We start from the raw sequence: 27,866 nt of genomic DNA, 5'->3' as shown, positions 1-27,866 counted from the left end.
TTGTAGTGAAATTCTAGATGAGGTAGCTATTTTTAGAATTATTTTTGATTAATTACATTTTTATATTAGCTTTAAATAACTACACTTGTCGAGAGATATTGACAGTGTAACTAAACGCAACAATACGTATATATTGGAATTATTGTCTACGTGTGTTGACCTAAAATGAATCAGTATAAAAAAATGTTAATTTTCGAAATATATCGAAAAAATATTAAAATTGATCGCACAATTTACTAAAATGTTCATTAATTAATTGATTATATGTATTAGGTATACATTGCAATAATGTTGAGAAACAGCAAATAATTATTATTAAGTCGCCAATTAGGTACACTCTATATTGCCTTTCAAGTGTACAAGATAAATTAAGTGAGACATTTTAAAACTATACATTTTATTAAATTTTATTAGTGTTTTAACTGATTTAGTATATGTTTTAGAGTGCTCATAGATATAAGGTTTCTATTCGGAATTTCATCAAAGTGTGAATTTACGATGCTTATTAATAATAACAATCTTGTATGCAATTGACTTTGGCTCATCTATTAAAATGTATAAATGCAGGTTACATGCATTGCAACTATATTCAGTCATAAACATTGAATACATATTATATTGAAAATATCAGCTTTAAATGTATCAAAATAATATGTACTAAACATACCACTTTTACATTTTAATCATATCTACATCAAAATCTATCAATTTTTATCCTTAATACTATAACGAAAGTAAAATTATTGCGGTCCAAAATTATACGCACTGTACCTACGTAACTATAGCTTTTAAATTTTATTATTATATTATGTAGAATTACAAACAAAATTTTAACCTGTTTTTAAAATATATCGTTCATATTGATATATTTATTTCAAATTGAAACCTCATTGTATATAGAAATAGTTTAAAATAAATATACAGGGTGTCCCACCATCGGTATTCTAAGCTCAATGGAGGTTACAGTTTTGCATACGCTGAGTACGTAAAAAATACTTATAAAATTTCAGATTCATTCTTTTTTCAAATAGATCAATTATTAAAACTCTTTGTGTACACCCCTAACAAGCAACCCTCCCAACTTTGCCACCCGCACGTGAGCTATCGTTAAAGATTGTTTCATAGACAAAACGCTCACATTAGCGAAGCGGTATATGCCGGCTGCGCGAAGCTAGAGAAGAAAACATGAATTTTAAGGAAACATTTTTGGCTTAATTTTGTTGTTTAAGTATTTTTACTGTGATCAGTGTATGCAAGACTACAATTCCCTTCGCGCTTAGTATACCCATAGTGGGACACCCTGTATATACATATATATTTGATATAATATAATGACTATGAAAAATTATTGTAACTATGTAAACCGTGCCAATAATGAAAAAAAATATTGGCATAAAAGTGTGAGCAATAATAAATAATAGTTTCATTATTGACCCGGGTTATACTTATGTAGAAAATATGATATTGTTAATTTATTTGTCTCGCATTGATACAAACAGGCTTGTGATGTTAACAGCGAATAAGCTTTTCATTTCTTAACTATGTATTCTATAAGCAATACTTTACAAAATATAAAATGTGGTCGTGTAGTTATTACTCATTTTGGATTTTATTAGGTTTTTAGCTTATTAGATTAGATGTGACAGGTATGAACTAAAAGCTCGTTTCTGTGGAGAGCCTTAATATATTTTTTTCTGTCAACGAGTCAGTGAGATTGCAATGATATTTAATAATAGTTGGTAAGGTAGAAGTAATTAGTGTAATTCAACCCTTTTAATGGGATGACAGAAACCATGTCATCCCTTCAGTGAGATATTTATCCAATTTATAATGAAAGTTATTGAAAATATATAGTTTTTAAAATTGTTTGTTTTATTTTAAAATCCCGCTCCCTTATTTTTTTAACTACTATACAACATACCGAACGTACTCAGGTTCCTGTAATCTGAAACTCGCAACTACTTGCAAGGAAATCAAAACCTACAGGGTACCTCTCGTGAACACAGTCTTGATATTTGGTAAAACTCAAGCTTTATGATGCACAAGATAAAGGAAAAATTGCTAAAACATACGTTTTAAAGTAACATAATAAAAAATAAGTTTGTTCGGAGCCCTCGGTGCGCGAGTCCGACTAGCATTTGGCAGGGTTTTTTTTTGTCTAATTTGACCGGTCAACAATAAATAAATATTTCAGGACAATTTTCACACATGGACGATCTGATCCTATACTATAGCTTTCGCTTGTGTTATAGTAACCAGATGGATGATAAACATAATAATATTGTATAATTTTAAAATAAATACAGTGAAACTTGGTTAAGTGGGACCTGGATAAGTGAGAAACCTCCATAACTGGAACTCATGCTTAGGTCCCAACACTTTGGCACTGAATTACCTCTGTTAGTGGGACGAGGTAAACCTCTATATCTGGGATTTGTTCTTTCGATTTATCATCATAGTTACCTCTATAACTGAGACAGCGAGTAAATTTTATATGCATAAACCTCTGTAACTGAGATAACATTGTTTGTTTACTCATTCTTATTGTACCCACAAATTCCACCCGTAATTCCAAATACGTAAGTACAAATTTTTAGCTTCAATTACCTTCAGTTTTAGTTTCGCTTTACTATCATATAGATGTTTTTTTTTAATGATCGCACTTGTATAACTGAATTAACCTGTATTCTCACCTCTATTAATGGAACCCTCTGTAAATGAGACAGATATTTATTTATACCTGTATATTTGAGACACTGGGTAAGTGGAATACCTCTATAAGTGAAACGACATTGCAGGTCCCTTGATGTCTCACTTAACCAGGTTTCACTGTACTTATATAGATAATTAATTAACACCCAGACACAGAGCAAACATCTATGTTCATCACACAAATATTTGCCCCGGGTGGGAATCGAACCCAAGACCTCTTGCTTTGAAGGCAGGGCTGCTATTTTTGTTATTTAATTAAATCATCTTGCTATTCAGTAATTCTCAGTAATATGTATTGCAATCATCAAATCGACATGACATTTTTTAGGTCAGCTTTGGTTCGTCAATCGCTTAGATTGCGCAGAATTAAAAAAAAATAAGGTTTAAGAGTTATTTTTTTTAATAAATGTATGACGGGCGCGACAGCCTGACAGTACTCATGCAAAGTAATCCCATCCACTTAATTTCTCTTGTCAGTTACTTGCCGCCTATTTATTATAACTATTATTTTAAAAATTAGTATAGACATTGCAAATTAACCTAAATTAACATACTTTTTAGAGATGATACGCTTTTCCTTTTTGTATAGATACTTGTAGTTTCAAATGCAACAATGAAATTCAGCAGTCGAGAGAGCACGTTATTCGTGAGATTGTGGTAGTTTTTAGTAGCATCTAAAACAGTTTATCTCCAACATGGTCAGTAATAAACTTTCGCAATTGCGGTATAACATATGCATATGCAAACATGTGCATAGTTGGTAAAGGAATCTTCAGACGTTTAGAAGCGTTGGTTTCAGATAGCAACTACATTATCGAGGTTACTCGAATTATTAAAAGTAAAGGAAAATGTAAGGATTGGGTTATATAAATAAAACACAAATTGATATTTATTATTTAATCACATCAATATGGGTGACGTCTCTCTGGGCTTCACCTCCGCAGTAAGTATACAACTATACAACAAAAATTTACGTAAGTGTAATTTTTTTTTTAATACAATTAACATGGGTGCCTTTACGGAAGTTTAAGAACTCTCACTACGATAATACAGACATTAAACAACAACAAGAACAGAGTCCTTTTCGAAAAATAGTCTGTCGCAGAAACGTATCGTAAGACTGTGATATATTTCAAGAGTCTCTAGACCAGTACTATGAATTTTTCAATTAAATTAAGTACTTAATTAGCAGTATAAAGTCTTTTCGCATTGTATTCATTATTTAAACTCAGAGAAAGAATACATCACCAAGTTTATATTTTAATATTAATCATAATAATGTTATGTTTTTATATTTAATTTTTATATTTAAATATAAAGACATACAATACTCATTAGCAATTAATTCGAAGGGTTTACCCTGAATTTGTTTTTTTTTAATTTGTTTATTAATCGACTTTTCTTGACGTTCTATTAATTTTCGTTTAATTTATCAAGAGATGCTATTTGACATAATAGATCAATCATATTTAAAATCCAATACATATAAAGTCTTAATTGGCAATTCTTCAGCCAGTATACACATTGTTCACTATCTAGGTGATCGATATAACATACATTATATTATATACAATCTTACTAATAGATATACATATAATAAAATAATTTTTCATGATTTTGAAAAGAGTGAAGTCGAGCGCGGTAAGCTAGTTGGTTTTATCCATTATAAAACCAACGTGAGAACTATGAAATAGTGAAATAACAAATATTCGAATTAAATTTAAATAATTTCTTTAAGAGATACCTGAAGAAGAAAAACAATAATAATTTCGAAATAAACTTATAAAATTATTTCCATAATAATTTCAACTTTAACTATTATTAACTTATGTATCAAAAATAGGGGAATTAGCTGGACAAAAAATGATGCGTTTAACCGTTTGTACCGCTACTTCTCTCGTTTGAATCTAAACCTAAGTACTAAGTGTAAATGAAACTAACTAATCGGTTGCTTTTACACCTATGCGATCTGAATATGGAATAAGTGCATAACTTAATTTTGCTAATTCAACTTAAATAAGAAATAGTGCACATTAAGTTTCTATATGTTTAATGTAAAACGCGCTTTAAGTAATATTTACATCTATGTATTAAACGTCGGAATTACGAAATGACTGGATTCTATAACATCTAAACTCATCATTTATCTAAATGGATCTTACCGTTACATATTTCTATATAATAGTTTACTATTATAAATGTCACGACTAGTAAATTACATAATTGAAAGAACACTATGAATATTAATAATAACTTGATAAGGTCAAATTCACATTATGAGAATTACATTATCTAGAGTCGAAAATTCTTAACGGGTACTGTTATTAAGTGGTATACAGAAAACATGATGGTTGTTTTTAAACTATTTACTTGTTACCGAAACAAGTAAGTACACAGAACTTTCAATATTTAATATCTAAGTGCTATTTTGCATGTATTTTCATATAGAAATGACTAAAACATCGAAATAACACTTTTATAATTTTTATGATGGTTTTAGGATTATATAATAAAAAAAAATGAAAGGATTCTTAACGACTGATTCCTGACGGTGGAACCCAACCTCTTGCACGGAAGTGTAAAATGTAAAATATATAATTATATTATAATATATAATATAACGCAAAATAAACAGTAGAATAAAGTTCACGTAAACTTGGCATCAGAACATAACACATTCACATCAAGTGAACGTTTAAGCGTCGATTATTTCGCCGTAAGTATAACCTAAATTGTAATAACTACGCGTTAAAGCAAAAAAAAGCAGTTAATTTTTACATTTTTCACAACTTAATGTACTTTACAATAGTCCTATTAAATTAACAGGTTATTTACATACATCATACCCAAATATATTGGGATAAACGATTATGACGGCTTCCAAACAATATGTATATATACTTTATCTTAATTTTAATTATTGTTTGCATGCTTTTTTTTTTTTTGTTAAATCATACAATTTTAAAATAAATCTGATTTCCGTTTTATGTGGTATATAAATGTATTGAGAGAAATCGACTATTAAAATAGACGTGTTAAATGTTTAAAAACACTCCAAATACATATTATAACTTATTATTTGAAAAATACAAATAATAATACCATAATCGAAATTTGTAAGTTATCTAAAATTTTTAAGATTTTTTTTTTTTGTAATAACTCAGCCCCCGGAATCACAGACACAATAGAAAATCTATTGTGTCGTGGACCGATCGGGCCGCTCGGGACTCAATGGGTGCGTATTTAAATAGTATATACATATTCTTTAGAAGCCTCAATAAATGCACAAATAGAACATAACACACATAACACTTGAAATAATTATTACGTTCATAATTTAAATGAATTATACTGTCTCAGATAAACATAATTAATTATGGATTTCTAATTGCAACACAAACAAAAACGTATACAATTATTTAAGATCGTGATTATCACAACACATAGTCTTGTATTTGGTAGGGGAGACATCAAAATCCTTCATTACGACAATACTGCTACTTTTAAACATTCGCCAGTTTCACAACTTACAGACATTCCGCTTATCTGTCAGTTAAGATGACAGTTATCATATGGATATTAGTAAATTGTATTAGATAGACTATCAGTGAGTTTATCTGCTAGTTGTGAAACTGGCCCTTAAATTTCACCACATATAATAACCAATTAAGTTCCACAATAATTGGATTAATCATTTCACTAATATATAATATATTACTATGTATGCGTATTCGTTCCTCGCGGAGTTGGATTTTCAGGACTTAATATCGCACGATATTTGCTGTAAACTGTGAAAATAAAAAAATAAAATAAATAATTAGGAAACTAGTACATCTAATATTGTACTTCACAAGATGCAAACATTTATCTTGCAATACTTAATTAGTTTCAGGCTTCTGCTCGGGTTGTCGCTTATTCATGCAAAATTTTAATAAACTTAAGTAATTTTTAAATTTATTCCGGACATAATTATAAACAGACACAAATTTAAAACTATATTTTTGGCTTCGACATCGATTTTGGATCACGCCTAAGTATTCTTTTTGAAAGATATCTAATGTAAATTTTGAGTTTCATACGATTTTATTATATCTATACTAATACTATATTGCTGAAGAGTTTGTTTGTTTGAACGCGCTAAACTGGTCGGATTTGAAAATTCCTACGGTGTTAGATAGCCCATTTATTTAGAAAGGCCCTAGGCTGTACATAATCTCGCTAAGACCAACAAGAGCGGAGCAATGCGGGTGAAACTGCGGGGCGCAGGTAGTCACTAGTTTTTATTTATTTATAATTCCTTATTTTACAAAATATGAGAAAACAATAGTATGCATAATTCACACAAAATGCGACCTTATTTCTCTAGCTATTAATAAGGCGCGAGTACCTTTTTCTAGTGCTCGAATCAGTAAGAAACATTGCGTCGTAAAATGCCATACAATATTTTAAATGTGCTACGACGATAAGTAACTACTTACGTCGTGCGCATCGGCTTTATCGTGTTTTATTTTTGATTTCCTGAAGCCTTACTTTTTGATTTCTCTATAAACTCTTTTACAATAAGGTAATCGAGTTAATATTTTTCATTTTTGTTATTCTCTGCCTAACCTAATTTCTATTCTTGTACTTCGACTGTTTCCTTTTCAAATAGCTATGTTGGGTGGGTTGGGCACCGTGACAAAAAACTTAACGTGCGCCGTGAGTTAAAAAATATTGGGAACCCCTGCTATAGTGTATAGACATATTATCTCACCTCAGTTTACACGAGCTGCAACACAAGCCGCTCGTTGTACGTGACGTCATCGTCCTCCTGCTCCATCTCCTGATCCTCCTCCTGCTCCATCTCTTGCTCCTCCTCTTGCTCTTGCTCCATCTCCTCCTCGTCCTCCTCCTGGGGGTTATAGCAGTAATTTAGTGGAAATTTATACAAGTAACGATACAAAATATAACTTGTTTGTATAAAATAGATTTATATACTCTACAATCAGAAACGGTGACCAAAACTTGCAAGGAGGCATGTTGCACATTATTATTTTAGTATTATCTATACTTATAAAGCTGTAGAGTTTGTTTGTTTGAACGCGCTAATCTCGGGGACTACTATTCCAATTTGAAAAATTATTTCGGTGTTAGATAGCCGTATCGAGGAAGGTTTAAAAATTTATTATGGCCATTTTACTCATTAGGTTAAGTACTTTCGATATCAGTTTAAAGTTTTTTGATATCTTCAATAGTTACCGAATAATCGCTTGTGCACACTTAACGATTACACCCTGTATATCATCACGTCAGGACCAACAAGAGCGAGTGAAACCTCGGGGCACAGCTAGTTAGTTATATCAAGTAAGTTCTCACATCAAACCCGAAGCAAGTATCCACATCCCTCTCCACCTTGATGTCGCGCTGCATCTTCTGCCTCATCTGCGCCTGGTATATCACTTCGCGCTGCTTCTCCAGCGCTTCCTCGTCCTCCTCCTCCTCTTCTTCTTCCTCCTCCACTTCTTCTTCTAAGAAATAGAGAAAGAAAAGTTTAACACCACACACGTCATAACAAAAAGAAATTAAAATACAAACAATATAATATTAATAAAAAAATAGCACTTTTTCCTAATCAGTGTGGTGATAAAAGAATTCTACGAGATTACACATAGATTACTTTAGTGTCATGTACACGGCTGCTCTAAGGAGATATAATAGCAAGGAGCGTACCTTGGTGCTCCTCCATAAAGTCCGGAGCAACCACGGCCACCTGCTGCTCCGAGCCGTCCTCCAGCTGGATCACCTCCAGCACCACGTACTGCTGGCCCTCTCCATCAGCCATGGTCACCAGCTCACCCCGCTGAAGGTCACTGTTCGACAACTCCAGCTTCACAATGTCGTGCTCGCCACGCTGCTCTCCTTGTTCGGGGACCTGTTTGATTATAATTTTATTTAAAGTATGGACTTTATACTGCGATGACGGCGCACTGTGGACGTGTGACATAGGGGTCAAAGGACACTGAGTCAAGTCAATCATAGTGTTTATATGGGAAACTTGTATCTAAACTGTAGATACATCTGTTCATAATTTGGTTGATCGCTTATGTCATTGTGTTTTGAAGCTGCACACAGATGTAGTGCAAATACATTGTAAATTTTTCGCAATGCGGTATTTAAGACATTCGCTTGGCTAAATTATTATTATGTATTGACAGTGCTGTGCTATTGAATAGTGATAGTTTTCGAGTCTGTTATTGTTTATTAATAGCCAATTGTACCAACTCCACCCGGGTGGTTACGTTTATGTAAATTTTTCACAATTTTTACAATTGTTGTCTAATCAAGCAGATACAAATACCAAATAAAAAAAATTTAAAAATCCATTCAGTTGTTCTTCAGGTGAAAATTACTTGTTTGTATTAGAAATATATATTATATAAATATATCTATACTCTGTTTTAATGACACAAAAAATAACTACTAAAAATAGAAAATTCGCATTATTTTAGCCAGTCAGCTTAACTGTAGAATTGTCAATGTATGCATAATTTTGCCAATAAAATCAGAAATCCAGAAAAACTTGCACAGCATTAAAAAAAATATTTTTTCGATTGCATAAGTAAATTAATCAAGTCAAAAGAAAATTCGCATTGCAACTTTTAAAAATAATAAACAAGACTAAGGGCCGATTTTTCAATGCCCAGATAAACAGCTAGATAGACTTTATTCTTCAGTTAACAAAATATTCAATTTTTCAATAGACGAATAGGACTTATCTATCGAATAACTACGTTATTTGAGGAATAAATCTATCTGCTGCTCCAACGGCCAGATAGCGTGCTATTCGACGATTAGACGTTTGAGTTGACAACTGACGCGTCAAATTTGGGATATTTTCGTATGTAATAACATAGAGCGTAGAATTTTTACAATAAAGCCTCTTTCTATAAAATAATTATCAATTAAAATCATATTGAAATTGATGTTTTTGATAGTACCTACTGATGATCATGCCATTGAAAATTTGCCAGACGCTGCCTTTATGTCGTTTCCATCGTAAAATATATAAATTTTAACACAAATTTAATCAAAACTCTTTACTCGAATCAAAACAATAATCAACAATCATAGAACACAAGATAAACTTAAAATGCACTCCTGACGTGAGTCATAATGACGGTTGTTGACATATTGCAAGTTGACTCTATCCCGCTCTAACCTGACTAATTTAATATGTTTGTTTCGCCACTCCAAGAGCAGAGCTGCCAATATGGAAATATTTGGTCAGATAGTTATTCATCAAATAAATCACGATTGAAAAATAGGCGAGCCGTTATGAGTTAGATAAGCAATTGAATAAATCTATTCGAGGGGTAGTTATTAGACTGTTTATCTGGGCATTGAAAAATCGGCCCTAAGGCAGTTAAGACGGCTTAGGACCAAGATTATCTTTTCAGGCGAAAAATGAATACTCAAATAATTATTGTCTTTTAAATTGGAGTTAAGAATAGCTAGTGATACGCACCACAACCTGTCCGTCCACGATCTTGACCTTCTTCTGCCTGCCCAGCTTGAGCGCCAGCGCTTGCTCGTGGTACCCAGACTCCGGGTCGTGCGTCGCCAGGTGGCGGATCAGGTTACCCTGCAAATAATTAAATATATAGTTTATTCGCAAGTGAACATCCTATATAAACGTGTATGCATTTAGTACTACAGCACGTTTAGCAGTCATTTAACAGCATAAAAATTTATATGTCATCTATACAATATAATAAAGTCGTAGGAAAGTTTAAACTGCACATCGAATATTTATTAAAAATACTTGGGGCGTGATCTACAATCGATATCGAAGCCTTCAATGAAGATTTTTGTCTGTTTATCTGTTTGTCTGTATGTATGTCCGGGGCCCGGGCTAAACTCAAAATAATAGCATGGAATTAACGGGAAATATGCGAAGTCAAAGAAAAACTGGCGGCGGAAAGTTTAATTCTATTTCTATACAATCAAAACTACTATTTCATTTGTCATTACATACCTTGTGCGCGAATGTGCGCTTGCACTCGTGGCACGTGTGCTGTTTCTCTTTGGGCGGCTTTGGAGTGTAGTTCGGGTTGTGGTAGAGGTTCTGGTGCCGCCGGAGCAGTTGTTTCTGCCTATGAGTATAAGTAGTTTGGTTAATTATTTGATGAGGTAAGATACATCAATGTAAAACATTTTAATTTGTTAAGGTAGCTAAAATGTCGCTTGATTAGTTAAAAAGCTAAAATGTTAGATCAGTTAAGCAGCTAAAATGTGTATAGCTAAAATTACTTTTAAATACCTAAAACACATTGATAAGTTTTACATATTATATGGAAAATACATTTCCGAATTGCCCGATTGGTAACTATTAGAGCATAATATGATAAATGTTCAAGTTTTCCTAACTTAACTTTTGTGCACGGGAATACATTTCAGCATTAACAACTATTTTTGTTAAAAAAACATCTGCTAGTGGTAATAAATTTCAGATTAAGCTCTCTGTATGTTTTTAAGGTGGAATAAACTTTTATGGTATTACCACAAAACAATTTAAACACAGTCTAACTTTAGACCAGAGATCTGTCACTTTAATAGTCTATGTGAAATACGACAAATCCTGGTTAAAGAGAACCCGCGCTTAAAGTTAAACCCGGTTTAAAGGTTTTTGTGGAAAGGCAGTTATTTTCTTTCTTTTCTCATATACATTTCATACGTTACCTAAACGACTGGTTGCACTGGTCGCAGACGAAGGGCTTCTCGTCCGTGTGCTTGAGCATGTGCGACTTGAGGTGTCGCAGCGTGGTGGAGGCGTACGGGCACAGGTCGCACTTGTAGCACTTCTCGCCTTCGTGCGTCTGTTTTCAAATGTATATTGTTATAAGATAGAACATTTTGTCATGCTTTTATTTTATATATTAAAAAAATGAATTTGTTTTTCATCGTGTAAGGATATGAATAGGCCATGTAAGACCAACAGGAGCGGAGCCACACGGGTGAAACCGCGCAGCGCAGCTGGTATAATATCAAAATCAATAGCAAAATTTTTTGGTAAGAGCATAACTTAAGAACGGCTGAACCGATTTCGTTAATACTTTTTTTATATAATAACACAACAGCTCACCTTGTTGTGCATCTTGCACGAGTAGCGGTCGGGGAAGGTCTTGCCGCAGCGCTTGCACTTGAGCGGCTTGTCGGATGTGTGCAGCTTTTGCACGTGGATGCGCAGGTCCGTCTTGCGGCCGCACTTGGCGGGGCACAGCTCACATGCGAACACTGGCTTCTCCGCCACTGTTGTATGGACATTGTGATTTATGACTTTTTTTGGAATGGTAAGTTAGTAATGGAGATACATCAAAAAGAACGCCCAAATTTTTTTAAAATAAAACCTCGCCATTACAATTTAAATTAAACCAATCTAAAAATGAAACCAATCTAAAACCGTTGTTGAACTAAGAGGCATGTCGGCATCACACAAGCGATACAATATAATGTGGCACACGACCTTATTGAGTTGCCGTCATATTTATTACCTTATACTATAATAGTAATATCTAAATGCAACAACAGTTCAACATGTCAATCTTTATGGGTACACTACTATATATAACTCACCATTATGTATCAGCTTGTGCGCCTTCAGCGAGTTGGACTGCGTGAAGCACATGTTGCAGTGCTCGCACTTGTAAGGCTTCTCGCCCGTGTGCGTGCGCAAATGACGCTTCAGCTTGAACGTGTCCGGCGACGCGTACGTGCAGTTCGGGCACTGGGAAATGAACTCGTGATTAGAATATATACTAATATTATAAAGGTGAATAGTTTGTTTAATGTTCGCTATTGTCAGAAACTATTGGTCCGATTTGAAAAATTCTTTCGGTGTAAGATAGCCCATTTATCGAGCAAGGCTATATATATTACAGTAAATACATGTACAGAACATAGCATTCAATTAACTAACTTGATAGGGCCGCTCCCCGGTGTGGCAGCGAACATGCCGCCTCAGTTTGGACAGCTCCACGGACGCGTAGTCACACTCGGTGCAGCGGTGTGGCTTTTCGTGCGTGTGCCTGTAGCGCACGTGTCTCACTAGCTCACCTGTTGGCAGTCACATACTCATGAGCAAAGTTTATTTGTAGTAAAAAAAAGTAGTAAAAAACATTATTTTTATTATTTTACTATTTAACAATTTTATGTACCATAACAAATATAAATATATAATATTAAAAGAAAAGGACACACAACATTATTAAAATAAGTAATATAATTTTAAAAAACTCACTTATCTTATATGAGTATACTATACATAATTTAAAAACATAAGTAAAAAGTTATACCTGAAGTAGTGAAGGGACTACTGCAGTACTTGCAGACGTGCGGTTTCACACCATTGTGCATGTTCATGTGATTCTGTAGCGAGGTGACAGTCTTGAAGCCCCTCTCGCACACCGTGCATTTGTGTGGCCTTTCGTCGGAGTGCGACTTCATGTGGCGGAGGAGGAGATACCTGAAATGTATCGTATAGTTTAATATTATGTGAGAAGAGGATGTAAACAGTGCAGATTTTCAATAGATAATAAAATCATATTCTTTCAAAGATTTTCTTTAATAATTATTTAACAGAATACTCTATTACAAGAACATAATAAACTATCGATACTCACCTCCTGTGACTCACATAGTTACAAAACGTGCATGTGAAATGTGGTCTAACATATTTGGAGCGTCTTTGCTTCGGCTACAAAAAAAAAACAAAAAAATATCATTAGTATTCAGTTTTTAATTAAACTTATCATCATTTGTTATTAAAATAAAGGCATTACCCATCTATCTTTCAAGAGCAGGCACAAACAAACCGGATAATTCACCATACAAATTAAAATAATGAATGAATACCTTGAGAGCAGCTTCAGCTGTTGTCTCTTGACTATTCTCCTGTGGAGCGTCTTCATCTTCTTCATCGAATTTATAAACATCGTTATTACCTTTCTCCACCTGAACACATTGATAAGTTATAGTGTGATATAACAGAGAAATACATTTATTGATAAGCGCTAGCAAATTATAAGCAAATAAAGCAAAAAATTAAAAAAAAACTTTATACTGCTATTGGTTTCTCATTATTGCATTTGAATGAAGTAACAAACAGGTTGCGGCGGCCCATGCCTTAATGGTAAATACATTGGTGACAGTTGACAGTATCCACACAAAAACTGTTTAAAATATAAAACAGAGTTGTTTAAGTAGATATGTAATACCATTTCCTGATTAAATCATTACACAAATTATGAAAAACAAACTAAAAAATAATCTGGTAGTTTATAATACCTATGTTTAGTTAGCTAGCTGGCTTAGTTTTAACATAATATGATTCCACAATCTAACTGACTTTATTAACTTGAAAACAAATACAGGCAAAATAAATTCTCATAATGAAGAATGTAATTTTTAAGTTTCGTAAAGTATGAAACAGGGGTACAATGTTTAATTATGTATAATAGGTATGTTTCTTTTCCAACCTTATAATGTAAAACTAACAAAGAACCAACAGTATAAACCACAACCGAACCAAGCAGGCCACGCGTATCTAAAAATTACCTGATCAACCTTTATATCAATGTTAACGAGTGGTTTATTCTCATCTTGTACAACAAGTACATAACTGACTTCTCCGGACCCTGTTTCCGACGGTACCAGGGTGACAGTTTGATAGTTCTCCCCGTCCACCAGCAGTTGTGTCTCCTCCGCTATCTAGAAGATTATTTTCATTCAAAACCTATGTAATGTTATACGAAAACACTTGCGATGTATAAATGTTTACAAAGATCAGTTCTGAATGAAATCCTATCTCCCATTATCATACTAATATTACTGTATGGATGGATGGATGTATAGAGGTTTTTTTAACTTTACAAGAATATAGGTTCAGAACACGGTCATCAGAACCACACATAAACTAGTTATAACAGCATGATACAGCTAGTAACAACAGAAATAAAAACTCATAATTTTATGCTACCTTATACAAAAAGGGTTGTATGTTTAAGTTGTTGGTTTGTCCTTTTTCATTGATTGTTTATGGTTAAATTATTTTTGATAGTTTTGAAATCCAATCCTCTACCAGCATTATAAACAACATTCAAAGTTTGAATGTATCTTCACATGTGAGGACAAGGATGAATGATGAGAAGAGGATGTTTGTCTTCACAAGTATCAACAAAGCCATGTGAGGACAATTAATGTACATCATTTTTTAATTGAAATTAAATCCTCTACTATCATTAACAACCAACAATCATCTATTTCATGTTATGCAACATATATTATTTTCTCTACAAAAGTATATTCAAAAGTACAAACAAAGAATATATGTAACTAGGTTTCCGCCCGCGGCTTCGACCGCGCAGTCAAAGAAAAAGCCGCATAGTTCCCTTTCCCGTGGGATTTCCGGGATTGCGTCAATTCTCGGGTACCAAAATATCTCCATACCAAATTTCATGAAAATGGCTTCAGTAGTTTAGGCGTGATTGAGTAACAGACAGACAGAGTTACTTTCGCATTTATAATATTTTATATTAGTATGGACGTATGGATTGTTAAACAAACATTATTTTCATTCAAATTTAATCTTACATTGTTGTATTATAAAATGTGGATGAGTGGATGTAATCAGGAGGTTACACTGACAGGCTATTTTTTAATTTATTTAAAAAAACAAAGAGAATCTTCTGATTTTCAAATAAACTGTCTTTTTTTGCTTTGTTACCTTTGAAAGTTAGGCTGGGGGACCAATAATTCTTTTTTATTTTATTAAAGCTAGTGCCTACAATGTATCCCATTAAAATTTTGGTTAAGTTTTGATAATTTGAAGGTGACTTTTAGTTTTTTTTTTTTATATGAATTATTACCATAGTGTAATATCTCATACTTATGGAATTGGGTGAAAATGAACTGAAGGCTTGAATATGAAGATGGATGTACGGGTGTTTAGTACACAAGGATTGATTGAGATTGGCTGCTAATGCTGATATTTGTTAAAAGAAATAACTACTTGGATATTCAAAGAATTACATTATGCAAAATAAAAAACATAATATGGCTAAGATAAGATCATTTACAGTTCCTATTATAGTCATAAGTTTATGAATATGAAATAAGCAATAAACTTTATACATAGGCATTCAGTATAGAAATTGTTTTTACTATTCAACAGTTTAAAGATAACAGAATTTTGTATAGGATTAAAAAAGTTGATCAGAATATTTGACTCTATTGTATTAACATGGATTAGTAGTATAACAATGGCAGTAATAACTTATAATCAAAAAGCTTGTTGATAACCTAATAAAAAGAGTAATCCATTTTCTGACAATGGCATGTCATTAACCAAGCTATGTATTGTATAGATTGTTTTTATTATTTATTGTTTGTGCACGACGAAACGTAAATGTAAAGTACACAACTCATTTAATTAGTATAGAATAAGATAACGTATAAACTCCTGAAGGCTTACGCCTGAAGGCTTATTTTTAGTATGAATAAATGTATGTCTTATTTGAGTTCTTAAATGTAAAGTTTTATATGTTTGGAAAGTAAAGTATTTAATCTGTCTAGTATTAACGTAGAGTAAGCTCCTGAAGGCTTATGCCTGAAGGATTATTTTATAACTAAGAATAGAATAGCGAATTTATATGTAAAGATGTTTGTTAAATTGTTATTACGTAGTCATAATTAGATAGGAAAATTCATGAAAGACTATGACTGAAGACTTATTTACTTGGAATTTAAAATATTTATGTCTTGTTTAATGATAGTAAATGTTTATGTTTGTTTATTGAATATTGAAAATGTCTTTGTTTATGTGTTGCCTTAAGTATACGATAATGTTTTGTCTTTCTTTGAACTTACTATTGTAGATGTTAATATTTAATGATTATGTAATGATTAGGATATTATGTAAATTTAATGTTTCTTTTCCCGACAGCATCACGTCCGCGACTGCGCGCACAAACCGTTCCCCGCAGTATATTTATACACCTGAAGCGGGGGACGGGGTAGTATAAAAGTAAATTTCGGGAAAATCGTGCGCGCAGTCTAAACGGGGCGTTGGCGGGATATGTTATGGATGTAGAATTAATTAGTAATGTAATAATGAATGTAATGAAAACGTAGAAAATGTAAAATTGTGTAAAAATAAAGAGAATGAAAATAAAGGGTGAGGAAAGGGGCGTGGCCAGCCGGAGTGGAGGGGATAACACGTAGAGTATAAATATCGACGCAAAACCGGTTGCGTCATGGCATTCCAGTTGCTCCCGCGCTACAAGAAGAAACTAAGGAAATAACTCCGCTCCGGCTTGGCACCCTGGCCCTCTGCGTATGAAGAAATAATTGTTTGTATTATTTACAAACCCCCCCGCCACTACAGTCCACTTGAGAGGGCCTGCCGCCAACATTGGTCAGCTTCGAACCGGATCAGAAGAAAAATGAACACGAGAAGCCGGAGCGGAAGAGGAGCCACGCCATCGGTATCCGAGACGACCGCCACCGCCACAGGAACGTCATCAACGAACACATCGGAAGAAACGAGCGGCACGACGGAGACATCGGAGACCTGCACGACCGCGACGAGAACGACGAGGACAGAAGAAAAGAGCAGCTCGACGCCACCTACGCCGAGCACCATGCCCGCCGACAAGTTGCAGCCAGCGCCGTCACCCGTCGTAGGATACACAAACGCCGCTTTCGCGGCGCCAGCCGACAACGCCGACGCGCCGACGACCGCCGCTTTCGCGGCGCCAATAAGCAACGTCAATACAAACGCCGCTCTCGCGGCGCCATCGAACGTCGCCGTCGGGTCGCCAGCACGCCGCTCGAAGACGCTCCGCCAGGCATCAGAGGTGCGGTCGCGGCGCTCCGTAGCCTCCCGCAAGAGACTCCTCGCGGAGTTGGAGGCGAAGGAACGCCTAGCCGAACTAAAGCTGGAAGAAGCGAAGGCCGCAGCAGAACTAGAAAAGGCGCGGTTAGAAAGAATCCGCGCTGAAGAAGAATCAACAACGGAAGAGGAAGAAGAGGACTACGAACCGGAACGACGGGTCGAGTCGTGGTTGAAACAGCATTCAAGCCAGCCACTGCCACCCGCCGCCAACCCGACTCGCGAGCTCTCACCGCCACGCTACATAGCGAAGAACACCGACAACAAGGAAGACCGAGGATGGGGGGCCCGCCAGGAACAGGACGACGGGCAACGGGAACCGAAGAAAGACCCGCCCACGCGGTCACCAGAAGTTGCGGCAATTGTAACCGCCTTCAACGAAGTCGCAAGAAGCCAAAGGAAAGTAATAAGATACGGCGGTGAACTACCGACGTTCACCGGCTCCAGCAACGAGTGGCTATCGTTCAAGGCATCGTATGAAGAAACTGAAGAGGGATTCACCGACGGGGAAAACGTCGCACGATTGAGGAAGGCGCTGAAAGGAGCAGCCCTAGAAGCCGTCACCGCCCTACTCATATCACACACCGGACCCGAGAAGATCATCGAAGCCCTGCAGAGAAGGTTCGGCCGCCCAGACGCGCTCGTTTTGGGTGAAATGGAAAAAATTAAATCGCTACCACGAGTGTCGGACAACCCCCGGGATGTTTGCATATTCGCAAACAAAATAGCGAATATCGTCGCCACCGTCGAAATACTAGGAAAACCAGAATACCTGCACAGCCCGGAAATGCTGCGGCAGGTGCTCGAGAAGCTCACACCGATCATGAAGAATAAGTGGTACGACTTCGCCGCCGACGAACGAGACAAGACACCGCTACTGAAAAAGCTCGCAGAGTTCCTGAATAAAGAAGCAGACAAGTGCTCCAGTTACGCTCCGTTAGACACAGAGACGGAGAGGATAACAAGGAAAAGGACGGAGCGCGCCTACGCAGCAAGCAACGCGAGCGAGCGAGAAACAAGATGCCCGGTGTGCGAGCGAGAACACAAGCTTATCGAGTGCCGACAATTTACGAACAGCGACGTAAATACACGATGGGAAATAGCGAAGAAACATCGAGTGTGCTTCCGCTGTCTGCGAAGCAAACATCAACGAGCAACATGCCGCGCTCGTCCATGCGGCCTCAACGGGTGCACCATGAAGCACCACAAGATGCTCCATCATACAAAGACAGCGGAAAAGAAAAATGAAGAAACGACTCAACCGCAAGCCGAAACGAAGAACGACGAAAAAGTCCTCGTGTCGGCGATAAACATCAACAGCGCTACGTCGGAGCAACCTACGCGCCGCCGCGCGTATCTGAAGATCGCCCCCATCACCATCACGGGGCCGAAAGGAAAATGCGACACGTACGCGCTGCTCGACGAAGGAAGCACGGTGACCATCATAGAAACGGCGCTTGCAGAACAGCTGGGTCTCGACGGGCCACGCGAGTCCATCACAATTCAAGGTGTGAATGGACACGAGAACGAGCACGAGTACAGCAAGAGAGTGAAGGCACGAGTACGAGGACGGCATGAAGAAAAAGATTACGTTTTAGACAACGCCGGCACCGTGCACCAACTCCACGCGTTCACGCAGTCCATCCGCGAAAGTGACATCGCCCGCTGCAACCATCTGCACGACCTGCAAGACGACCTGCTGTACGAGAATGCAACACCGAAGCTGCTGATCGGACAAGACAACTGGGAGCTCATTATAACACGTAAACTACGGCACGGCAAGAGGAGTCAGCCCGTCGCATCGAAGACACTGTTAGGATGGGTACTGCACGGCTGCCGTTCATCGAACAAGCACCCAGTTTTGTTCTGTTCTCATCTCTCGGAAGCGGAGAAGTCACCCGACACACTCGAAAATATGATGAAGAAATACTTCGAATTAGAATCCATCGGCATCGAACCTAAGCGACAACGCAGCGACCCGGAGCAGCAGGCACTCAACATACTGGAAAAGAAAAGTCAACGCCTGCCGTCCGGCCGATATGAAACCGGACTCCTATGGAGAGACGAGTCCGCAGATACACCGAACAACTACGGCGACACACTGAAAAGACTGAAGACATTGGAAAAGAAATTGGACAAAGACGGAGAGCTGAAGAGACAATATGAGGAAAGAATCGAAAATCTACTCTCGTCCGGCTATGCAGAGAAGGCGCAGACTCCGCCCACCGGCGGGAGAGTGTGGTACCTCCCACACTTTCCAGTGATCAACCCGGACAAAGCGAAGATTCGTCTGGTGCACGACGCGGCCGCTAAGTCACACGGCCGCTCTCTCAACGACATGCTGCTGCCCGGGCCCGACCTACTGCAATCTCTGCCCGCCGTCATCATGAAGTTCCGTCAACATCCAATCGCCGTGTCCGCCGACATCAAGGAAATGTTCATGCAGATAAAAATTATAGAAGAAGACCGCGACGCGCTGCGCTTCCTCTGGCGTGGCGACCGACGCGACGACGGGCCGCCCGATGAATATCGTATGACATCGCTCATCTTCGGCGCCTCTTCATCACCGTGCACCGCGCTCTACATCAAGAATAGAAACGCGCAAGAACACGCGAACGAGAGTCCGGCAGCCGCACGCGCGATTCAAGAGAACCATTATATGGACGACTATATACATAGCTACGCGACCGAAGATGAAGCAAAGGAGATAACGGCGCACGTCGATCGCATACATCGATACGCCGGCTTCGAGCTACGTGGGTGGGCGTCGAACAAAGAAAACGCGATAAGAAACTTTACGAACACCGGGGCGACCACCGTCGAGATCGGCGGGAGCGAGACAGAGCGAACATTAGGGCTACTTTGGCATGTGAAGCAGGACTACATAGGCTTTCGTGTCAACACGAAACGTGTACCACAAGAAATAATCGAAAATAAGCGAACACCTACGAAGAGAGAAGCCCTCAGTCTCATCATGTCGGTCTTCGACCCACTCGGCCTCATCGCGCCCATCCTCACACCGGCGAAAAGGATAATGCAGGATACGTGGAAGTACAACACCGGCTGGGACGACCCCATTCCCGACGCGCTACAACACCGCTGGGAAAACTGGGTGGCGAATATACAGCATCTCGACGCGCTCCGCATCCCGCGCTGCTATGACTACGAACCCGCTGCTGAGAGAGAGGTACACACGTTTGTGGACGCCAGCGAAGAGGCATACGCAGCAGTCGTGTATATCAGAGCGACGCGCGCCGACGGATCAATACACATCGCGATCGCCGCCGCGAAAAGCAGAGTCACGCCCACGAAACCGGTATCGATTCCACGTCTGGAGCTGCAAGCCGCCCTGCTCGGAGCACGCCTCACACGAACAGTCGAGGAAGGCCACGACTTTGTCTTCAAGAGAAAAGTGTATTGGAGCGACTCGAGAACAGCACTCGCATGGATACGCGGCGAGCCCCGCACATACAAGACGTTTGTAGCGCACAGACTAGCCGAAATAGAAGATCTCACGAAGAAGGATGAATGGCGCTGGGTTCCCACGGCGCACAATACGGCGGACGACGCTACACGCAACACCCCCGCTGACTTCGACCCGCAACACCGTTGGTTCACCGGTCCAGACTTCCTCCGCTATGAAGAATGCGACTGGCCGGTTGAGAAGAAGGAAAACATCACCGACACGGGCGAAGAAAAAGAAAAATGCGGCGCGTTGAACTCGTCGGACCCCGCCCCCGCGTTCATCGACCTCGAACGCTTCTCAACATGGACTCGGCTAGTGCGCACAACGGCCCGCGTACTGCAATTCATCGAACTCTGTCGTCGCCCCAAACAACTCGTCAACGCAACACGTCGAAAACGTACAAGAAAAAACGAAGAAAAGGACGCGACGTGGAAAAGAAATACGAAAAAGAACAAAGAGAAAATCGTCTCGCGTCCGAACAACGAAGAAAGAAAATATATAATACTGAGCGCGCGCCACCTACGCGCCGCGGAAAACGTGCTTGTGAAATTAGCACAACAAGCAACGTACGGAAAAGAGATAGCGATACTACAGCGAGGAGACCCGCTCACTGAAAAATGTCAAGGTCCACTAGCGGGATTAAGTGTCGCATTGAACGAAGAAGGAATACTGAAACTACGAGGAAGGGTGAATGAAGCCAGCGCGATCGAGGCAGAGGCCGCAAACCCGACAGTGCTCGACGGAAAACACAAGTATACGCAGCTCTACATACAGCATGTACACGAAAAGTTACATCACGGCGGCGTCGAAATTGTAGTAAATGAACTAAGGCAAAGACTGTGGATAACAAGAATACGACCCGCGACAAAGGAGGTGCTAAAGAGCTGCCCGCGCTGCCGCCTGCTGCGCGCCAAACCCGCGCGCCCATCCACCGGCGACCTGCCTGCCGCACGCCTCGCGCATCACGCGCGCCCATTTACATTCACCGGACTCGACTACTTCGGCCCGCAAGAAGTAACCGTCGGCCGCCATCGAGAGAAGCGCTACGTGGCCCTCTTCACGTGCTTAACATCGCGCGCAGTACATCTAGAAGTCGTCGCCTCGCTCAGCACCGACTCAGCGATCAACGCGCTGCGCCGCTTCATAGCGCGGCGCGGCTGCCCGGCCGAAATATGGAGTGACAACGCGACGTGCTTCCGCGCGGCCAACCGAGAGCTCACGGACGCGTGGGCCGCACTTGAAGAAGAAGCAGCAACCCGCCGCATCAGCTGGCGCTTCCTTCCGCCGGCCGCCCCATTCATGGCCGGCGCGTGGGAGCGCATGGTACGCACCGTGAAAGAAGCCCTACGCCACACGCTTCACGAGCAGCACCCCAGTGACGAGACGCTCGTCACACTCCTCGCCGAAGTAGAAGCCACCGTAAACTCACGCCCACTCACTCATGTGGCCGTGACCCCCGACGTGCCGCCCGCCATCACACCGAATATGATCCTGCTGGGCTCCAACTGTTACGTGCCGCCACCCTGCACCATCGAAGAAGACCAAACAACAGCGCGCACACACTGGAAGCGCGCGCAACAGCTCGCCGACACCTTCTGGCGACGCTGGGTGCGAGAGTACCTGCCCGTACTTCAACAGCGGCGGGAGCCCCACGCAAGCGGCGCGGCCCCCAAGATCGGCGACCTGGTCATCGTGTGCGACTCCAATCATCCGAGGAACACGTGGCCCCGAGGACGAGTCATCGCCACGTATCCCGGCAAGGACGGCGAGGTACGAGTGGTCGACGTGGAGACCAGCGGCGGCAGAATCCTCCGGCGGCCCACCAAGAAGATCGTCGTGCTACCAGTTCGAATCGCAGAGTGCGACGGCGGGAGAAATGTGCACGACGAAACGTAAATGTAAAGTACACAACTCATTTAATTAGTATAGAATAAGATAACGTATAAACTCCTGAAGGCTTACGCCTGAAGGCTTATTTTTAGTATGAATAAATGTATGTCTTATTTGAGTTCTTAAATGTAAAGTTTTATATGTTTGGAAAGTAAAGTATTTAATCTGTCTAGTATTAACGTAGAGTAAGCTCCTGAAGGCTTATGCCTGAAGGATTATTTTATAACTAAGAATAGAATAGCGAATTTATATGTAAAGATGTTTGTTAAATTGTTATTACGTAGTCATAATTAGATAGGAAAATTCATGAAAGACTATGACTGAAGACTTATTTACTTGGAATTTAAAATATTTATGTCTTGTTTAATGATAGTAAATGTTTATGTTTGTTTATTGAATATTGAAAATGTCTTTGTTTATGTGTTGCCTTAAGTATACGATAATGTTTTGTCTTTCTTTGAACTTACTATTGTAGATGTTAATATTTAATGATTATGTAATGATTAGGATATTATGTAAATTTAATGTTTCTTTTCCCGACAGCATCACGTCCGCGACTGCGCGCACAAACCGTTCCCCGCAGTATATTTATACACCTGAAGCGGGGGACGGGGTAGTATAAAAGTAAATTTCGGGAAAATCGTGCGCGCAGTCTAAACGGGGCGTTGGCGGGATATGTTATGGATGTAGAATTAATTAGTAATGTAATAATGAATGTAATGAAAACGTAGAAAATGTAAAATTGTGTAAAAATAAAGAGAATGAAAATAAAGGGTGAGGAAAGGGGCGTGGCCAGCCGGAGTGGAGGGGATAACACGTAGAGTATAAATATCGACGCAAAACCGGTTGCGTCATGGCATTCCAGTTGCTCCCGCGCTACAAGAAGAAACTAAGGAAATAACTCCGCTCCGGCTTGGCACCCTGGCCCTCTGCGTATGAAGAAATAATTGTTTGTATTATTTACAAACCCCCCCGCCACTACAGTCCACTTGAGAGGGCCTGCCGCCAACATTGTTAAATATAATTTTATGGTTGTAATCTTAAGAACTGCATGTAGTACTGATGTGAAAGATAAGTAAAGAATAATATGAATTGTTCATTTGAAACAAACATATCCTTTATTATATTACTAGCCTCATATTACAACTGCGGCTGACCAATGATATAAATGAAATGAAGCCTACATTACTTCCTAATTACTAATGTAGCTTTCTTTTAGTGAAAAAAATCATTAAAATTGGCACCTTTGTAGGCTATCCAACACAAACAAAGAAAAAACATCTCTAAAATTACTATATTAGTGTATATGAATATGTTAATGTTAATAATTTTATAAGGAACTCACCTCCTCATTTTCGTTTGCAGTGGGTATAGAGACAAGATTCTCGCTGTCTCCCGATGGCTGGTAGTAATACCTGCCTTCTTCGTCCACAAAGTATGTTACAGTTGAGTCTTGATCTTCATCTGTATTTCCTTCAAATTAGTGGTTTAAAAATGAAACTTAATTTTACCTAAGCTATTAACAAAATGCGAAGTACCTAGTCTAACAACAAAGGAAAGAAAAATTCACAAAATCTATGCATGATTACCTTGTTACCTTATTGATACTATCACTACATAGTATTAAAAAAATGTCGCTTTCTCTGCCCCTATGTCACTTTAAAACGAATTTTGATGCATTTTTTTTCAAAGATCTAGAATGATTCAAGAGGAATGAGGTTTTAATATATGATTTATTAGATTTGAGACAAAGCGGGCGAAGCTCGTCTATCATAAAACATAATAATTTGAAAGAATTAGAATGAAGAATGAAGAAAGAAAGGCGTATTTCATTACCTGTAAGTACTGAAGCATCCTGGGCATGTTGGTCCAAAGAAGACAAGTAGGTTTGAAGTAAGGCCTCCTTGCCCTTCATAACGTCCTCATCCGGGGGCGGCATGGTAACAGCCAACTGATATTGTGTATCTATAAATTTTCCAAAAATTTACACTCTCAAACACCAACACGAATACACATTACAAATGTTTCACTTTGCACTAATAACTAATTCTCTTTAGAACGCTATAACATAACACCAATAGATACCGTCCGCCATCTTATTGTAACATGGTTTATTCAAGCCTTAGGTACCTAGGTACTGCTTTTTCGATTTTATATATTTTAGAAATATGTATACCTTTTGAAATCGTAACCAGGTAATCAGCACCAAATTACCGCCATACACTGAGTAACAAAACTAGTAAAAGATCACAGACGGCGCTGTCGTCAGCGTTAAATAGATAATTACGAAAGGAAAGACATTTAATTCCACATGCACTCAGATCTTAAAGATACAACTACATTCCCCGTTTTTTGTTTAAATAGTTGTATCTGCTTTCTTACTACACTTAATTGATATTTTAATAACAAAATAGTTAATACCTGAATATGAGAGGAAGCTTCTAAATTTTCTCAACGAGGGCGTTCCAGTCAATTTTTTGCGATTGTGACGCTGTAATGGCCGCCACGAGAACTAAAGAACAGTCATTACCAGTTGAGTTACCAGTCATTACGCTCATTAAAATATTAGTGTTGCCATCTTAAATAATGAATATGTATTGATTTCTTGTCATTACGAACCTTTTACGAACATACTGCGCATGCTACAGATGAAAAAATGCATGTAATGATTTTATTTGAATGGAATTTATATATATGTAGATATTTTCAGTCATTCGTAAAAAACGAAACTTATCTTATTAATAAAAATAAATTATTTGCATAGTACAGTTTTTAAAGTTTATATCAATATTGTAAACCTAAAGTTGCGTAAAATACTTAATGTGTTTTATTTATTTAAAAAATAATATATTTACGTAGAATAAAATGAATAAAATAATGTTTTAGGACCCCGTCCATAGAATTTTGTGTCAAAAATGACCTTAATCGATAGGTCTCCGTTAGGTCCTTTAAGGTCCCACAATTTTATTACACTTTTGCACCTCATCCATAGCAAAATTGGCAAATTTTATCAAAATCGTATTCTTTACCGTTAGGTCCGTATAGGTCCGTATGGGTCGAAAATGATCTTAACCTATCGATCAAGGTCATTTTCGACCCAAAATTCCATTGATGGGGTGCTAAAGTGTATTTTTTTAATAACCAAAATTTAAAAAAAATTTAAAAAAAATAATGTTGTGTGGTTTTATGAAACCACGGTAAAAGTGAAACTTTTTTTCACACTATAGACATTTAACTAAAAATTATCGTATATGTACGATAATTATCGTCCGTATCGTGCGCTACACAGACCAAAAGTTTGAGACGATGTATTTAAAGTTTCACTTTAAAACTAAAGGAGACCTAACGAAAAAATTGTGGGACCTTAAAGGACCTAACGGAGACCTATCGATCAAGGTCATTTTCGACCCAAAATTCCAATGATGGGGTGCTAAGTTTACGTTGGTGGCTAAAGTGCAAAATTTTTATGATTTTTAATTAAAAAAAATTAGGACATCATTGTAAGAATGTTCCTTTCAATGTGCTTTCAATTGGCTTTCAAACTTCATACCCATATATTCATACCATTAAACAGCTGGCAATAGATGGCGATACTAGATAATTTAGAATTACGAGACGTACGAGCTTTGATCAGTGTTCGGAACCGTACGATAATTATTGTACAAACACGATAATTTTGTGCCTACGTACGATGTACGATAGCATAGTATTATCGTGCGATAATTTCTATCATGCAAAATTCGAGTATTTATATTATTTCACCCATACAAATATGAAATTTTGACGTGTTTCATATCGAACTTTCATGGGAACAGTGAAATTTTGTCAGATTGAATTTTAAACTTGGCGCGTTTATTGAACATAAAGTGGAAATGGAATCGGTTCAGGTCTATAGTCTGTACCACACGTAAAACCAAAGAGCACATAATGAATAGTAGGGCACAAGAAGCTTATATCTGTAGGGCACGTAAAACGTTTGGGTTTCAGTGTCCCGTTGATTTGACAGCGGTAGTTAAACAAAGATTAACTATAGGGACTTGCATACTTATCAATATTACAATTTATATGATTTATTGACTTAAAATTCACTTTTTTCAAAAAAGTACGATAATTTCGAACCATAAACGCCTAATAAACGATAATTTTACGCCCCTGGTACGATAATCAGCTCACTTCAGGTTGCTAACACTGGCTTTGATCAGTGTGAGAAAGCATGTGTAGCGGCTTTATATATTTAGGATAGCTGTGAGGATAGCGGAAATTAAACACCGGATTGACAACCTCTTTATATTTGAGCCAATTTAAGACTGAAGTACAATTAGTGACACAATACATATTAATGTTATATGATGCATGACCTAATAAGTAAGCTGTGATGTGCTGACGGCACATAGCTTTCCCCTAAATTTGGAAAAAAATTATACATTGAAAAAAATTTTTTTAACATTAATTAATATTACTTGTATAATATAATAATCATCACAAACATAAAAAATAATCTATATACATCAATAAGCATGAACTTTAAATTTCTAATCACAAAATTGTTTAAAAAAATCGCAAAAGGTATATATAATAGAATGTGTATATAAAAGTGTATACTTAGCAAAAAACAACATTATACAGTTAAAAATGTAAATAAAACAATAGAAATAAATGTAAAAATAAAATTGAAAAGTTTATATAAACATAATGCATTGATATAAAAAATAAAATAAACATGTACTTCTAATTACAATAATTTAAATCTTATGACAGGTTTAACAATGCGACTTGCAGCCGGAAAAAATCTCCGGGTAATCTTATTGCTTCACCATAAACCATTTCGGCGGCACTTGTCTGAGTGTCGTCTCGTAGACTTGCCCTTAGTCC

At 37.9% G+C, this 27,866-nt stretch overlaps 1 protein-coding gene across 4 annotated transcripts; it reads right to left on the bottom strand.

Moving 5' to 3' along the window:
* Window positions 1–3,594: 3,594 nt before the first annotated feature.
* Window positions 3,595–25,516, bottom strand: LOC123705530 (transcriptional repressor CTCFL-like). 4 transcript variants are annotated; one of them, XM_045654354.1, is made up of 17 exons: window positions 25,416–25,516; window positions 24,831–24,959; window positions 24,340–24,467; window positions 14,305–14,457; window positions 13,603–13,701; window positions 13,371–13,444; window positions 13,044–13,213; window positions 12,668–12,804; window positions 12,325–12,475; window positions 11,834–12,000; window positions 11,431–11,567; window positions 10,727–10,844; window positions 10,217–10,333; window positions 8,422–8,623; window positions 8,068–8,219; window positions 7,466–7,603; window positions 3,595–6,500 (listed from the first exon to the last, which is right to left on the bottom strand). In XM_045654354.1, the coding sequence occupies exons 2-16, from the start codon at window positions 24,931–24,933 to the stop codon at window positions 7,472–7,474; spliced, it is 2,040 nt and encodes a 679-aa protein (XP_045510310.1). In that variant the 5' UTR covers window positions 24,934–24,959; window positions 25,416–25,516; the 3' UTR covers window positions 3,595–6,500; window positions 7,466–7,471. The 4 variants fall into 4 exon arrangements, with proteins under 4 accessions (XP_045510310.1, XP_045510309.1, XP_045510312.1 ...); XM_045654353.1 differs by lacking the exon at window positions 25,416–25,516 and adding an exon at window positions 25,171–25,396; XM_045654356.1 differs by lacking the exon at window positions 25,416–25,516 and adding an exon at window positions 25,171–25,396 and having other exon boundaries at window positions 14,314–14,457.
* Window positions 25,517–27,866: the final 2,350 nt, after the last annotated feature.

Source organism: Colias croceus, chromosome Z, assembly GCF_905220415.1.
Source record: "Colias croceus chromosome Z, ilColCroc2.1".
Lineage (NCBI taxonomy): Eukaryota > Metazoa > Arthropoda > Insecta > Lepidoptera > Pieridae > Colias > Colias croceus.
Note: the sequence above shows the minus strand (reverse complement) of the source record. Positions and strands in the feature narration are given on the sequence as shown.

Coding starts and splice junctions, on each gene's coding strand:
- LOC123705530 (XM_045654354.1), bottom strand. CDS start 24,933: ATGCCGCCCCCGGATGAGGACGTTATGAAGGGCAAGGAGGCCTTACTT. Junction 13,445..13,602: donor CAGCTGAAGCTGCTCTCAAG/GTATTCATTCAT, acceptor TTTTTTTTGTAG/CCGAAGCAAAGACGCTCCAA. Junction 12,476..12,667: donor CCGGGGAGCGGCCCTATCAA/GTTAGTTAATTG, acceptor TTCATTTCCCAG/TGCCCGAACTGCACGTACGC.